Source organism: Rhea pennata, chromosome 12 (assembly GCF_028389875.1).
Source record: "Rhea pennata isolate bPtePen1 chromosome 12, bPtePen1.pri, whole genome shotgun sequence".
NCBI classification, from domain to species: Eukaryota; Metazoa; Chordata; class Aves; order Rheiformes; family Rheidae; genus Rhea; species Rhea pennata.
Window position 1 is genome coordinate 10800248 of NC_084674.1, and position 13905 is coordinate 10814152.

The 13905-nt window shown below is 52.6% G+C and overlaps 1 protein-coding gene across 4 annotated transcripts; it reads right to left on the minus strand.

The window, feature by feature from the left end:
• Nucleotides 1–69: 69 nt before the first annotated feature.
• IMPDH2 (inosine monophosphate dehydrogenase 2) lies at nt 70–12405 on the minus strand. 4 transcript variants are annotated; one of them, XM_062585358.1, is made up of 15 exons: nt 12252–12405; nt 12086–12134; nt 11890–11991; nt 11368–11442; nt 10682–10888; nt 8500–8587; nt 7682–7881; nt 6534–6624; nt 5615–5710; nt 4127–4198; nt 1726–1869; nt 1348–1492; nt 1122–1265; nt 665–748; nt 70–396 (listed from the first exon to the last, which is right to left on the minus strand). In XM_062585358.1, exons 1-15 carry the CDS (start codon nt 12347–12349, stop codon nt 321–323), a joined length of 1671 nt encoding a protein of 556 aa, XP_062441342.1. In that variant the 5' UTR covers nt 12350–12405; the 3' UTR covers nt 70–320. The 4 variants fall into 4 exon arrangements, with proteins under 4 accessions (XP_062441342.1, XP_062441343.1, XP_062441344.1 ...); XM_062585359.1 differs by having other exon boundaries at nt 70–342; nt 12252–12403; XM_062585360.1 differs by lacking the exon at nt 4127–4198 and having other exon boundaries at nt 12252–12404.
• Nucleotides 12406–13905: the final 1500 nt, after the last annotated feature.

The window sequence follows — 13905 nt, forward strand, 5'->3', positions numbered from 1 at the left end:
TGGGTATGTGCAGCACGAAGGGAAGAAGGGCTTCAGGCTGACTTGGAGCTCATTGCTATGGAACCCAAGTGCATGCCAACTGCACATCTTTTCCTCTTTTATTGTAAAACACGGCCAACACGTGCAAGGCTCCAGGTGCTAGTCCAGAAGCACAGTTCCCGGGTGGCTGGAAGGCCCTCCCAGGTGGTGGTGAAGCAGCTGACAGACATGGGGGGCTCCAGGCAGCCGACAGAGTAATGGCACTTCTGCAGCAAGAGCAGCTCCTGCGCAGGGTGGCACAGGGCTGAGTGGCACGATGACAAGACACAGATGGACCTGCTTCAGAAGAGGCGCTTCTCGTACCTGCGAGAACGGGAGTGAGGGGACCCTTCAGAGGCAGCAAACCAGAAAGCAAACCTGTCCCAAGGAAAGAACCGAGGGCACAGTCAGGAACAGCCCCCGGCCTGCCAGGCCATGATGGAGAAGGGACAGGATGCTCCTGGCATAACAGCAGCAAGCAGCAGCTCCTCCACTCGGGCCCTGTTGCAGGAGCAGTGCTGGCCTGGGCCAGACGACAGGCTTCAGCACAGCCCCGCAGCGCAGCGCAGCCGAGGCCCGGCACAACTGTGCTAAGCTGCCTCACACACCCAGCCCAGGGAGACACAGCAGCGGCAGGAGCACTTACGAATGGAGGCTGTGAACCCCTCCTTCCACCTGGGCAGAAGTCGTCCTCTTCTCAAATTTCAACTCTCCCGAGTACATCATGGCTCTAAAGAGGAAGGACACTTGGTCACAGGTCAGCCAGAGCCTGGAGAGGGTTCTGGCACACAAGCAGCCAGAGCACTGGGACGAGGCAGATGCTGGTTCCTCCAGCTGAGGCCAGGATGAGCGCTGTTGAGCTTGTAAGAGCCAGGCAGCATGAGATATCCCAGCATTTCACACTTGGAATATGCTGCAGGAGACCATACTCCTGCACCCCTGGGGCTGGTACATCCATCACACAGCACCCACTGGAGACAAGGGAAGAGGGCTACAGTGAGGCCAGATGACGCCAAACACTGCAGCTTGGGGACAGCTTGCCCTGAGATCCTAAATGGCAGTATCGTGGCCTAACCAAAGTGCAAGCAAGGAGGACCACTCACCGAACTTGGGTCAGGCTCTTGGCACCAATGTCCTGGCAGGAATGCTGGATCCCAGCAATCAAGTACGGAATGAACTTGTGGATAGAGCCCTTGTCCTGCACTGCCCCAGAGACTCCCTGTGCCACTTTGATTTTGTCCGTCTCACTGTGTGGGGGGCGAAAACAAAGTTCATGAAGCAGAGAGGCCCCCAAAGCTTGACCTTCTGCCCCAAAGCACCATCTCTTACCTGAAATACCGGTTCTGGCTGCCCAAGTTCTTGTCCATGGCATCTAGCGAACCCATGCCCCGGTATTTCTTCAGCCTAATTCCATCTGAGAAGAAGTACTCGCCCGGGGCCTCCGTGGTGGCAGCCAGCAGAGAGCCCATCATCACTAGTGCAAGAGATCACCAAGAGCAGCATGTCAGCAGCAGATGGGCTGTGGCTGCAAAACCCCCCAGGGCAATCTGGTGCCCCCAGACACAGCATCCTGTACTGGGCTGGACACCTGTGCCCACAGCCACCCAACTCGTGCCCAGAACACTCCAGTGCTATCCCGATTCCCATCCTAGATTTCCTGCTACACAGTACAACATGAGCAACCCAGCTGCTTGGTGCTCTGCTCACCTGTGGAGGCACCGAGTGCAAGGGCCTTCGCGATGTGCCCAACTGTTTGGATCCCTCCATCTGCAATCACTGGCACTCCAAATCTCCTGGCATACTCGGACACTTTGTACACTGCTGTGGCTTGGGGGCGGCCGCACGCCAGCACTACAGGCAGGGAGAGAGCAGGAAGAGGGTCACCTCCCACACTGCAGCGCTTCCCCTCCCCAGCAGGCCCTTCAGGCTTCCAGCACACACATGCTCCAGCACTCAGGAACACGCAAATCCCTGGATGCTTCCTCCCTAGGCTGAATCGCAAGAGAAGCAGAAGCCCAGGAGATGCCTGCTGGGACGTCCTCACAGCCCTTGACTCCAAAAGCTGTAGGTGACCTTGGGACTGGGGTTATTTTTTGATTGCCTGGGTTCAGCCAAGTCTTGTGGCTCATCCTGGTTGTAGCAGATGTGCAGGGAGCTTGGGAAAGAAGTGGATCAAACTCCAAAAGCTTCTCTCCAAAGCATCGCTAGCATGTTGGCATGTCCCACCATTTGCTCTTTCTTAGCAGTGCCAGAACCCTCTCTGTATACCCAGCAGCTGTCTGATGTGTCTCTTGCATGAAAAGGCAGCTGGCTGGGAGAGAGCCTATATATGTATATATACATTTTATTATATATACATATATATAATCTATCTGCACACACACAGAAACACACATGCAGCAGTGGGAAAGGAAATGGGCAGGATGATTTGATGGCTTGCAGGAAATAATTTACATTCCTGCCCTGCAGCGTAGCAAGAACTCTTAAGTTTAGCTGTCCCATAGTGAAAAGTTACTAGTCTTCCGATTTACCTGCTCTTCTCAGTCACTAACAGTTAGAGGCTTTCCATTGTACCTGGGAAGGCTTGAGGGGAAACCATCACAGGACACGTAACACATTTGTCAGCCGCAGGCATGCAAGTACGCCAAGGTAAGCCTCTCTCCTGGAGACTTCCCCTCCCCACAATTAACTGGAAGCCTTTTCTCCAGTCAGTTAGTTTGATACACCAGATAAGATTATAGGCATGCAAGATTAATACTTCAGAGTGCAAACTACACGTGTTGTTTAGTCCGCCTGGGAGCAGCACTGGCAGCACACACCGCAAGAGAGAGATTTGCCAAGACCTGGAGTCTGTGCTCGCCCTACTCCCAGGGCTCAGCAGCAGCTGCTCAAAGAGCGAAGCCAGACTCCAGGTGGAGATCATGAAAGAACTGATTTTAATTGAGCAAAACTCTGCATCAAGCTAGGACTCAGCTAGCCAGGAAGTGTCTGCCAGCAGTAACATGAATGCTGTTAGTCTTAAAGAGATGGTCTCACTTGGCACCATGCTGCTGAAGGCCACATTGAGGTCACAAATGCTGCAAGGGAAGACTGCTGAAGAAGGAAAGACCCGATCTCAGAGGACCTGTGCCCTGAGCCTACCTACGGGACTGTGCCATTCTCCCCCCAGGGAAGGGGAGGCTGCAGAGACCTCACAGCAGTGACCATGGAGACCAGCCCTTCAACGAACAGCTGGGCTCAGGGCTCCCGGGAGCATCAAGCCATCCCAACTCTCCCAGGGCCCAGCGCCACAGCTTGGAAGGCAGTGCAGGCTTCCAAAGCAAGGTTCGGAGTGCACACACACACACACACACACACACACACACACTCCAAGTAGTCAGGGTGATGGTTTGTCTTTTTTAGCATATCTGCAAAGGGTGATCCTACAAAATCAACCACTACACTAGAGAAAACCTTCCAGGATTTGCAATGGAAAACTCTTTCCCTGTGAGGGGCTTCAAAGTTAAGAGAAAGGACAAAAAAACCAAGACTCAGCTTGAGTGTCTGCTTGATCTAGTAGCTTCAGAAAAGTACAGATCAAAGTTGCACCCTCTGCTGGGCAGGGGAAGAAGTCAGTGGGGAAAGATGTGGTTCTGGTACACAGTTGCCAGGTTGGCCACACACAGGTAAGTCTTTTTTTAACCCCAAGGGAGCTAGCTTCAAGTAAAGCTTAGCCAGTGCACAACTTCCCCACAACTGGAACCAGATTTAGAGCAGGATCAAGGTCTGCTCAGAGATCATCTCCCAGCACCGGGGCAGCAGGTGCATACCCAGCTAGAGACCCTGAAGATGCATCTGGAAAGCCCAGTCAGGCTCCTGAACTGGATTTTGGAATGGAGGATAGACAGGCCTGAATGCCCTCAGCCTTGATAGTTCAGACCCTGCTTTAAGAATTCAGAAAGGTTTCTCAGTTTGAGTTTCAGGTTCAAAACCAGTATCCAAAGCCACAAAACCCCAAGTGCATCTACAGCTAAATTATTCTCAAACAAGCAGTACGGCCATGTGCAGCCAAATCAGGGTCCTGCTTCAAGACACATAATTAGGGTTGGGAACAGGGCAAGTGACTTACTATAGGTGCCCGTGACAGTAGAAGGGCATTTGGGGCTGTGGGACTTTAGGTCTGGAGGGATCTTTGGAGCAGCTAAACAAAAACAAACACACACATTTTAGAGACAGAAGAACAGCAGCAGAACAAAGGGCCCCAGCAGTGACCTGCTACTAGGCAGAGCATACGGTGTGGGACAGAGCTGACTTTGCAAATCTTTCCTAGCCCGAGGCAAACCAGAGGCCAGTCCCTGGGCACAGCGCATGCTCGCCCTACCCCAGCAGCCATCCAGAGAGGGAATCCTGCTAACCCCAAGAGCCAGAGTTCTTGCTCTAAAAGGGCAAAGACCTGGGGAGCTGTGGCTAGAGCAGTTTTGCACCCATGTCTCCTGTTAAGAAGTGCTGTGCTCTCTGCTCCTTCCCCCCAGTAAGCACCCTGGCCCACCTCCCGCAGCACCCAAGAGAAGCAGCCTCTGGAGACATTCACCATGTTGCAAAACAGCGCACACCGTGAGCCCGCTACTTCAGACAGAGGCAAACGCCTCCTTGTTCTGCTCCTACTATGGAAGCTTCAGTCCAAGTGCTGTCTGGGAGACAGCCAAGGACACAGCAGCTCCTCAGTAAAGGTCACCTGAGATGCACTGTCCTGACAGGGAAATCTCCTGCAGCCAGTGCACATATGGCAGGCAAAGCAAGAACACAGCCTAGTTCCAGGCAGGGCTGCTCTTAGGCTCCATGCTGGCATTGGCAGCGTGCTAACGTACCACCTTCAGCGATCAACTGCTGTCTCGCTGCTTCCTGTGGCAAGGACCAAGGAGCGAGGCAGAGAGGGGCTGTGTTTGCAGGCTGCAGCACTTCACGCTGCCTCACTGCACCTCATCTGCCACATTCAAAACATGAAGACTGAGTCTCTGTCTTCACAGCAGTCTTCCTCCAGGCCATGCCTTCAGGCTGAGTAGGGGACACCCCTCTCCACCTTTTAGCTAAGGGTGATACTGCCTCTGCTCAGCACAAGCTCCAGCTAACTGCAGAGACAAGGGCCAGAAATCCTGTTTCGGCCTAGAAATTGCAAGAAGGCATCAAGCCCAGCAGAGCAGTACTTAAGCATCATGCACACTGCTGCCACAGAGAAGGGGAGCACAGACAGCTTGGCGAGTTTAACCCATCCCCATGGCTGTCAACACTGGAGATCCGGAAAGTCCCTCTCAGTGCAGAGCTGCCCCCAGCCCCATCCCACACTAGCCAGAAGCCTCTGCGGCTCTTCTGGGGCAAAGCCACATGTGCCACACCTGCTCTACTCAGTCTCGGTCAGTACTGGCCTTTGCTGCTGCTGCAACCCCAGAGGTTTGACCCAAGTGATGAGAACATCCTGGACAGAAGGGGTAAAAGACCGTTTGCTGTTAGACGTTGCCTTTACAGTGGGAGAAGTCCATCCCGGCTACGCTGCCTTTCAGCAGAATCTCTACTGAACAGATGTCTTCAACCTATTTAGGAGACAGCTGATCTCTCTCACCTTCCTGTGTGATGCAGATGGAGCCACTGCCCATCCCGACTCTCAGGGCATCAACCCCTGCGTCAATGAGGTTCTTGGCCTGAGCTGCAGTCACAACTGTGGAGAGCAGAAACTTGTTTGAAGACAGACAAGCAGACTTGCACATGACACCACTCTGCCCTGGTGCATGCCCCTGTGGCTGCAACTATCCTCTACCCAGAGTGGCAGCTGCATACCTGTGTCAAAGCCCAGGCCTCACTGTTCACTGCTGCCAGGCCTACCTGCAAAAGCAGGGTTAGTTTCAGTGCCAGCTGGCCTCGGGGGATATGAAGACATTGGCCTTTTAGGCTACTCTGTAACACAGGCCGCTGTTTCCCATGGCTGTTCCCATCCAGGCCTATTTTCAATGGCATCACACTAAACTTTGAAAGCCCCGAAGTTGTGGACTTTTCACAAAAACTAGTGGCTGAAGAGTTGGCAGGTGATGACCAGTAAGGTGGCAGAGGTCAGCACATGCCGTCAAACACTTTGGGCTACAGCAGGTAGTGAGGACAGAGCACTCTGCTGTTAACAGCAACACCAGTAACATGCTAACCAAGTAAAGAACAGAACTGCTGAACTCTACAGTCAAGAGGCAGGGACAATTTCCACTAGATTTCCACATAAAGCAATATTCATTATTGCAATTATCCACAATTTTAAAAATTTTGAACTGGTGTAACAGTGGTTGAAGTGCAAGGAGGTATAGTGCACCGTGCTGCAGAATGAAGTATTTGCAGCAGAGTGGCAGCAGCAGGGCACTTCTCTGCAGAGTCACTGCAGAGTTCAACATCACAGACATTCAAGAAGAGGAACATCTAATTCACATCCCTGCAGCTCCATCTATGTCTAAGAAGCAAATACACTTTAGAAACAAGAACAATCTTCAACAGATTCATACCGTTTCCTCCAATAACTTGTAGGTTAGGGTATTTCTCCTTAATATATTTAATCATATTGATCTGAAAAATGGAGTTTCCCTGAGAGGAATCCTGCAAGAGAAAGAAAACCCATTTAAACCAGAATTTCTGCAGTAGAGCTCTGGAGAATCCTCAGATCTTCCCTCTGTGTACTGGGCTCTCTGCTAAAGTAGTTGCCAAGTCAGTAAGGCCCCACACAAGGCAGTTTATCATAAAGGCTTCAGTAATAGCCATTAAATCCTGCAGCTTGCCCGGCTACCTACAGCAGGCTTCATGCAGCACCTCTGGCTGGAGGCAGCATGAAGAAGTGGCTGGTGCTGCCAACAGGATGCCACCAGCCCAGTCTCAAACTACAGGTGGAATCATGAATATTCCTTGTGAAACACAAAAGGGCAGAAGGGTGGATACGTTTCTCCCTGCTGTGCACCAGGACAGCTGAAAGACCAGATGCCAACCACTCGAGTCCTGCCAATTCTCAACGATCCAGCTGACTCGCAGTGTCTGTTAAACATTTCCAGCTGCAATACTGTTCAGCCATGTCCTCAGAGAATGGTGGACTTGTAAGCTAACGATTGATGAGAAAATGATGTGCAAATATAGGCAGTGACTACTGTGCCCAAAAGCTTACAGAACAGATGTGGGGACTAGCAGAGCAGCTGCAGGCTGACTACTCCAGATCTGCAACCCTGAGTATCACGCAATTAAAAGAATAAAACAGTAACAGATATTGAGCAGTTTAAGGAAAACTGTAAGCTGTCAAATGTGCTATTCTGCAAAACTAGTTGGGACCATCAGTCAGAGAAGATGGTGTCAGAGGGCAAGAAGCATTTGTAGAAGACTGTATTAACTGATAGCATTTCTTTACTTAGCCTTCAAGACTTTTTTGCACCCTACATATTTCCTTAAGGCCAAACAAGTTCCCGGGCAAGTGGATCCCTTCTTATTTGAGGACTCCAACCTGAATTTGAGATGGAAAGATCATAAAATTGTCATGTTCTAAAGCAAAAGGATCTGTATTGAAAACAGTAACTGCAGTGCTGCTCCCCATGTGTCGGAGGGATTCATTCAGATACGATTCTCAGCCCATCCCAACCTCTCAGGCCAATGCCAAAGCCTGCAGGCAGCTCACCAGAACAACTGCATCTACGCCAGCCTGCACAAGGAGGTCCAGCCGGTACTTGTCATCTTCATGGGTTCCAATAGCGGCACCGCAGAGCAGCTGTTTCTTGGAATCCTTAGAAGCTAGAGGGTAGTCCCGGTTCTTCTTGAGATCCGTGCGGGCAATTATAGCCACCAGCTCATCATCCTCATTAACAATTGGCAGCTTGCCTTGAAACAAACAGAAAACACATTACTGCAAATCTCTGCAGGAGGCAGGTGTTAGCCCAGAGCAGCGCAGCAGACCAGAAGCAGCAGGCAGAAACCCCAACACAGGTACGTGACGGAGACTCAAAAGGCTACGTTACCAAGTCTTGCTTTGGTCACAGGTGCCAGCAGCCCTGACTCAGGGAACAGAACACGGAATCTGGAGGACTAGGAAAGGACTTGCTATTTTCAAACTGATCATAAAACATGTGCAGCTTTTTTAATAATTAGATATCGGATACTCTGTTAAAGTCACTATCAAACCCTCGCAGAGCTGAGCTGAGTGCCAAAATGTAAAGGATACAAAACTGAAGACGTGTGGCCAGACATGCTGCAGCTTTTCAGCTCCTGGCTTGCCAAGCACCCCTCAACTTCAAAACAGGTCCGAGATGAACGCATGTAAACTCTGTACCCTGGCACAGGGCTCTGGGCACTGTCTCCTCTTCGTCCTTTTCTAGCACTGGCTCATGGCCGTTCCATGTTCCACCCACGCACAGACGTGTGCCCACGTTTCACTCACTACTGCTCCCAATGCAGTGCTTCCACAACCTTTTCTCATGTCACATAGACACCTGTAGGTACCTTTTTTACTTCTTTGCAGAATTTCATTTGCTTCTTTCAACATTACTCCAGCTGGGGCCACAACAAGATCCTCCCGCTTTGTCATAATCTAGCGAGAGAGAGAAGACAGAGTCACCAGAACTCCTCCGCACAACTCTGAAAAGCCTCTCTGCCCACCCAAAACGCTCCACAGCAGCATTGTGGGAGGGCTCTGCGGACAAAGGAGCCTGCAGCACAGCAACGCACTTGCAGAAACACACAGCCTACAACACGCTGTCTCCACACAAGCACAGCTACCAGATGGCATCTGTCACGTGCAGCCACAAACCCGCTACAGTAGTGAAAATGGAGATAATGGAGGGCCTCAGCAAGCTGAGGGAGAGCATCTAGAAGCAAGGGAGGACTCTCAGATGACCCTTGTCTGGAACATCACCCAAACAGCCCTCCCTTCCAATCGGGCACAGGCAAATAAGAGCTGGAGGTACTTCCACAGTCCCATGCTGTTTGCCAAAAACACCACTTGTCCCCAGCACACAGTCTCTGGAAGGACTCTGCTCAGAGCAACCCACGTCTGCTGGGAAGGTCAGTGGGGCAAAGGATTCGTCTGAATTCAAACAAACATGGTCACCCACATCCATTCTGACAAACAAGCACCAAAACACAGTGGAAAGATAAGGAGAAATGGACACAAGTTGGAACACGTGAAATTCTGATTTGACATAAGGGAAAAAATAGTGTTCACCAGGAGGGTGGGCAAATACTGGATCAGAGGCCCAGAGAGGCAGTGAAATCTCCATCCCTGGAGACACTGAAATCTTGACCAGACACAGCTCCAAGAAACCTGCTCCAGCTGAACCTGGTTTGAGCAGGAAGTTGAACTACAGACCTCCAGAGGTCCTTTCCTCCCACCTACAGAGTTCTGTGATCAGACAAACTTCACATGGGACATTTTTGTAAAAGGTTACTCAAGGTGGCCAGACAAGGCTAAAAGGGAATCCTGTTTAACCTCTGAGAAAGATAGATGAGCTGCACAAAACAAATAAAAGAGGGAATGCTTTAGTTATTTATACCGCAAGAACACAGCAACAGGGAGGAGGCTCACCCAGCTTGCTTCCACCCAGAACCCCGTTTCTGACAAAACCCACACCTTGGGAAAAGCCTGAGAAATCAGAGAAATATCCTGACACGCTCCCTAAGTCCGTGGAGTCCATGAGCTTTCTGAGCCACAGCAGACCTCTGTATTTAACAGGATGGCAACGAACAAGTCAGCAAGATCACTGCTGGACTGCGACTGCAAAGAGATCTAAGAGACCGTTCATTTCCTTAGCTTTGTCTGGTGGCAGAGGTAAGCATCAAATGACAACATGAGCAAGCTTCCAACTCTGCAGTGCTGAAGGATCCAAGTAAAAGATGAGACCAGATTCTTATCTGGCTCTTCTGAATGGGTGAACCTCACTTCAAAAAGGACCATGTGCACTTTTACAACCCACTCCTGTCTTAAGACTCCTGTTAGGGATATTTATAGGCAATTTCAAAGCGAACAGGGAAGAGCATGTGATACCAGGTCTGGTCAGCGAGAGCTAAAAATAGTCCCAAGTCAAGAGCAGGGGCTGACTGAGAAGCACTATTGGTGCAAGCTGACAATACCGCAGATCTACAGTTACGCAGCTCGTGTAACGCAAATACCAGAAGTAACAGAAATCAACACCTGCACGGGAAAGAACATTATTTCTGAAAGAGGGTATTTCTGTAGCACTACAAAAGCTAAGTTATCAGTCTCCAAGCTCAGGCAATTATGCTTGGAAGGCCTGCTCAACAGAATGCAGTTACAGCGCTGGCTAATGCCCAGACAACAGCAGCCTCCAGGAGCAGCAGGAGCTACTGAACCAAGGGAGGGTACCAGCCGTAGAGAGGAGGATTGTTCCCACAACAACCGAAAAAAACCCCACAGAGAGTCACAGACACGCACCAACTGCACAGCATGTCTCCTATTTCTGCAAACCCTTCACAAGACCCATGGAGAGAATGTAAGTGAAGGAGATATTCCAGCCCTAGGACTAAAATAAAGCCCAATCCAGCATAGGTAACGTGGAACCTCTTACCTCCAGCTGGCACCATACCCCCACAGCCATGCATTGATCCTTTTCCTCATCACAAGCAGTTTAATGCTCATGTCCATTAGTTGTTTGCAAGCCCTTCTCACCTCACCAAGGGGCAAGTCATGCTCCGACTCTTTCAGGAAGTCAATATCGCGAGACGAGATGATCCCAACCAGCTTTCCCCCCATCTTCCCATTGTCCGTGATGGGAATGCCACAGAATCCGTGGCGAGCTTTTGCTTCAAACACATCTCGCACTCTGTCATTGGGGCTCAGCACCACAGGGTCTGTGATGAATCCTTGCTCGTATTTCTAAAAAGAAACAGATTCAGCAGACAGAATAAGCCGTACAACCAGACCGAGCAGAAGTGGGACACATGCCTGACAGTTACTGCAGCCACACAGGTCTGCCATTCACCCAGGCCGGCCAGATGTCCACCGACAGGATGACTCACAAACCACCACCCAGGCTCGCTCAGGCAGCATTTGATTCCAAGGAGTCCCCAGACTAACCTTTCTGAGATTACAGGGAAGGTTCCTCCACAGAGGAGGCCTAGCCACAGTTCTCAAGTCCTAAGCTGCACGTAGGGTAACGCCTAATGTACGAGAGCTTTGTCTGGGCAGCTGCATCGCCACTACGGTTCTGAAGCATGGAAACCTGGCAGACATTAATGGTCTCTTCTCACAGTTGCAGCTTATCTCACGGCTGCTCCACTGGAGCCAGAACCCACTGCCCACTTCTGCGAAGCACTCGGTAAGTGCAGTTCACCGCTGCCATTTCAGTCGCTTACCTTCACCTTCCGCACTTCGTTGGCCTGGAACTCCGGGGTGCAGTTGTGATGGATGAACCCAATTCCCCCTGTGAGCTGGTAACACAAAGGAGGCTGTAAGTCACCGGAAAAGAGGCGCAGCCCTTTATCCAGTAAATTCGACAAACGGAGAGACAGAGCTGACCACCCCCAGGGAGCAAGTCCTGGAAGCCTTCAGACAAGAGCCAGGCAGGCACAGGGAATATCTGTCCAGAGGCACGACCTCCCTTCCTGCTGCCCCAGGCGGAGGCAGGGCCAAGCACAAGGCACTTACTTATCCTGACAAGGCTCCAGTCTGTTCTCGCAAGCGTTTAGATGATTATACAGCAGACGCGGGTGCACGCCACAAGACATTTAACTTCCCCTGGCTTCGCAGGGCCCAAACACAGCAGTGCAAGGCCACGCGGCTACGGTGAACGCTGATAAAACTAACAGAGAGCGCCCGGGAGCAGGGAGCCCAGCTGGCGCTGCGGGAACACCGTGACGCCGGCGGCGGGCACTCACCGCCATGGCGATGGCCATGCCGGCCTCGGTGACCGTGTCCATCGGGGAGGAGACCAGCGGCGTTTTCAGCGTGATCCGTTTGGTCAGCGCCGAGGTCAAGTCCTGGTGAGAGCAGGGGCGGGTGAGCGGCGCGGCGGCGGCTGCCCCGGGGGCCCCGACCCGCCTCCTCCGCCGCGGGGGGCCCCGCCGCACTCACCACCTGGTCCGCCGTGAAGTCGATGTAGCCCGGCAGGATGAGGAAGTCACTGGGGGGGCAGCGGAAAGGGAGAGGGGTCAGGGGGAGCCGCCGCCGCCGCCGGCCCGGCCCGGCCCGGCCCCGCGCGGCCCCCGGCGCGGCGCGGCCCCCGCCGCGGCCCCCTCACTTGTAGGTGAGCCCGTCGCCGCAGCTGAAGAGCTGCTGCGCCGTGAGCCCGTCGTCGGGCACGTAGCCGGTGCCGCCGCTGATGAGGTAGTCCGCCATGGCGCCGCCGCGTGCCCCGCCGCGCCGCGCGCCCCCGAGCGAGCGCAGGCCGCGCCCCGACGGCGGCCGCGACGGCTCAGCCCGCAGCCGCCCGGCCAGCGAGTGCGCGGCCTAGAGCGGCCCGCCGGAAGGCGGCGCCCGGAGAGCGGCAGCGCCCCCCGCCGCGGGCGCCGAGAGGCCGTGAGCGCGCTCGCTGGCGCCCGCCCGCCGGGGCCGCGGGCTCGTCCCGCCTCCGCGCTGGCGCCTGGGCGGAGGGCAGCGGGCAGCGGGGTGCAGCAAGCCCCTCTCTAAACAGGGGGCCCGCTCAGAGCGGGCAAGGGGCCCGGGAGAGCGCTCGGCTCCAGCTGCGCCCCCGCTTCAGGCCCGTCAACACCCCCGCCTCGCCCGCGTGAGCGCGGCCCGGACTGCGAGGGAGACGCTTGGGAAACCGCCTAAAAAGCAGCAGCTCCGGATAACCATCACACAGAGCACCGACCCACCACCGGCCCGTCAGCAGCTTCAGCAGGAGGAGTAGAGCGCTTGCCTGTCCCGCTCGCGGGCGACACTAAGCCGGAACAGAAGTAAAAGCAAATTATGTTAAGTCAGAAACAATCTGCAAGAGGGATGAAATTCAGGAGGCAGGAGCAAGGTACTGCTCTAGCAGAGGGATGAGAAGGAAAGGCACAAATAGAAAACGGAATCACGACAGGGCAGCAGCACCGCCAGAGAGGATCCAAGGTGCTCCAAACAAGGCATGAGCCTTCTACGAGTCCCTGTCCCCCAAACCATCGCCCCTGGCCACGTAAACAAATGCTCTAAAGAGGATGATTCCACCATACAATGATTCCCACACTGGGGAGACCTCAGTATAGCACCTTACTGCGCATGCCACACAGGGGCAGGCAGATTTCACAGAAAAGCAACAGCAGAAACAGGAAAGAACTGTGTCTACAGTAGAAGAAAGGGCATAACCACAGTTCTGCATTAGATGATTGTTTCAGAAAATGGTGATCAGCATTTTCCAGGTATGCCAAGAACCTGGAAAACTTTCTATAGGCTAGGTACCTACAGCTGTTCCACAACCACCTCTGGTGGCTTGCATGTTTTGATACACTCGATCTGACCTCAGAGATGATCAGAGACCCTTCTCACCCTGCATTTCTATGGCAGTCTCCTCAAAGCAGCTAAGTGCTTATAGAGTAGTTCAGGAAACAGAATGGTGTTCCCAAATATCCAACTATTTCTTACTGCAATAGATTAAATCCTTGTCCAAAGACGTGCAAGCAGTTTTGTGAAAAATGTAAATATTACTTGTGTTAGGAGACAGGGACAGAGAGGACCTCCTGTGCTCCTCAGGAGGAAACAGCCCTTGTATACTGCAAGGTTAGTTGGTTGGGTTCAATCCTGTAAGTTGAATTAACACGTTTTGGGCCCAAGAGGACTCTCCCAGAAGAGGGCTCAGAAATTAGAGAGAGAGACCAGTTTAGCTAAGCTTTTGGTGTTTATATTTACATTTATATGGAAGGAAAAAAAAAGACTGAAACATGCTAGTGATAAGAGCATGACTCTTGCATGGC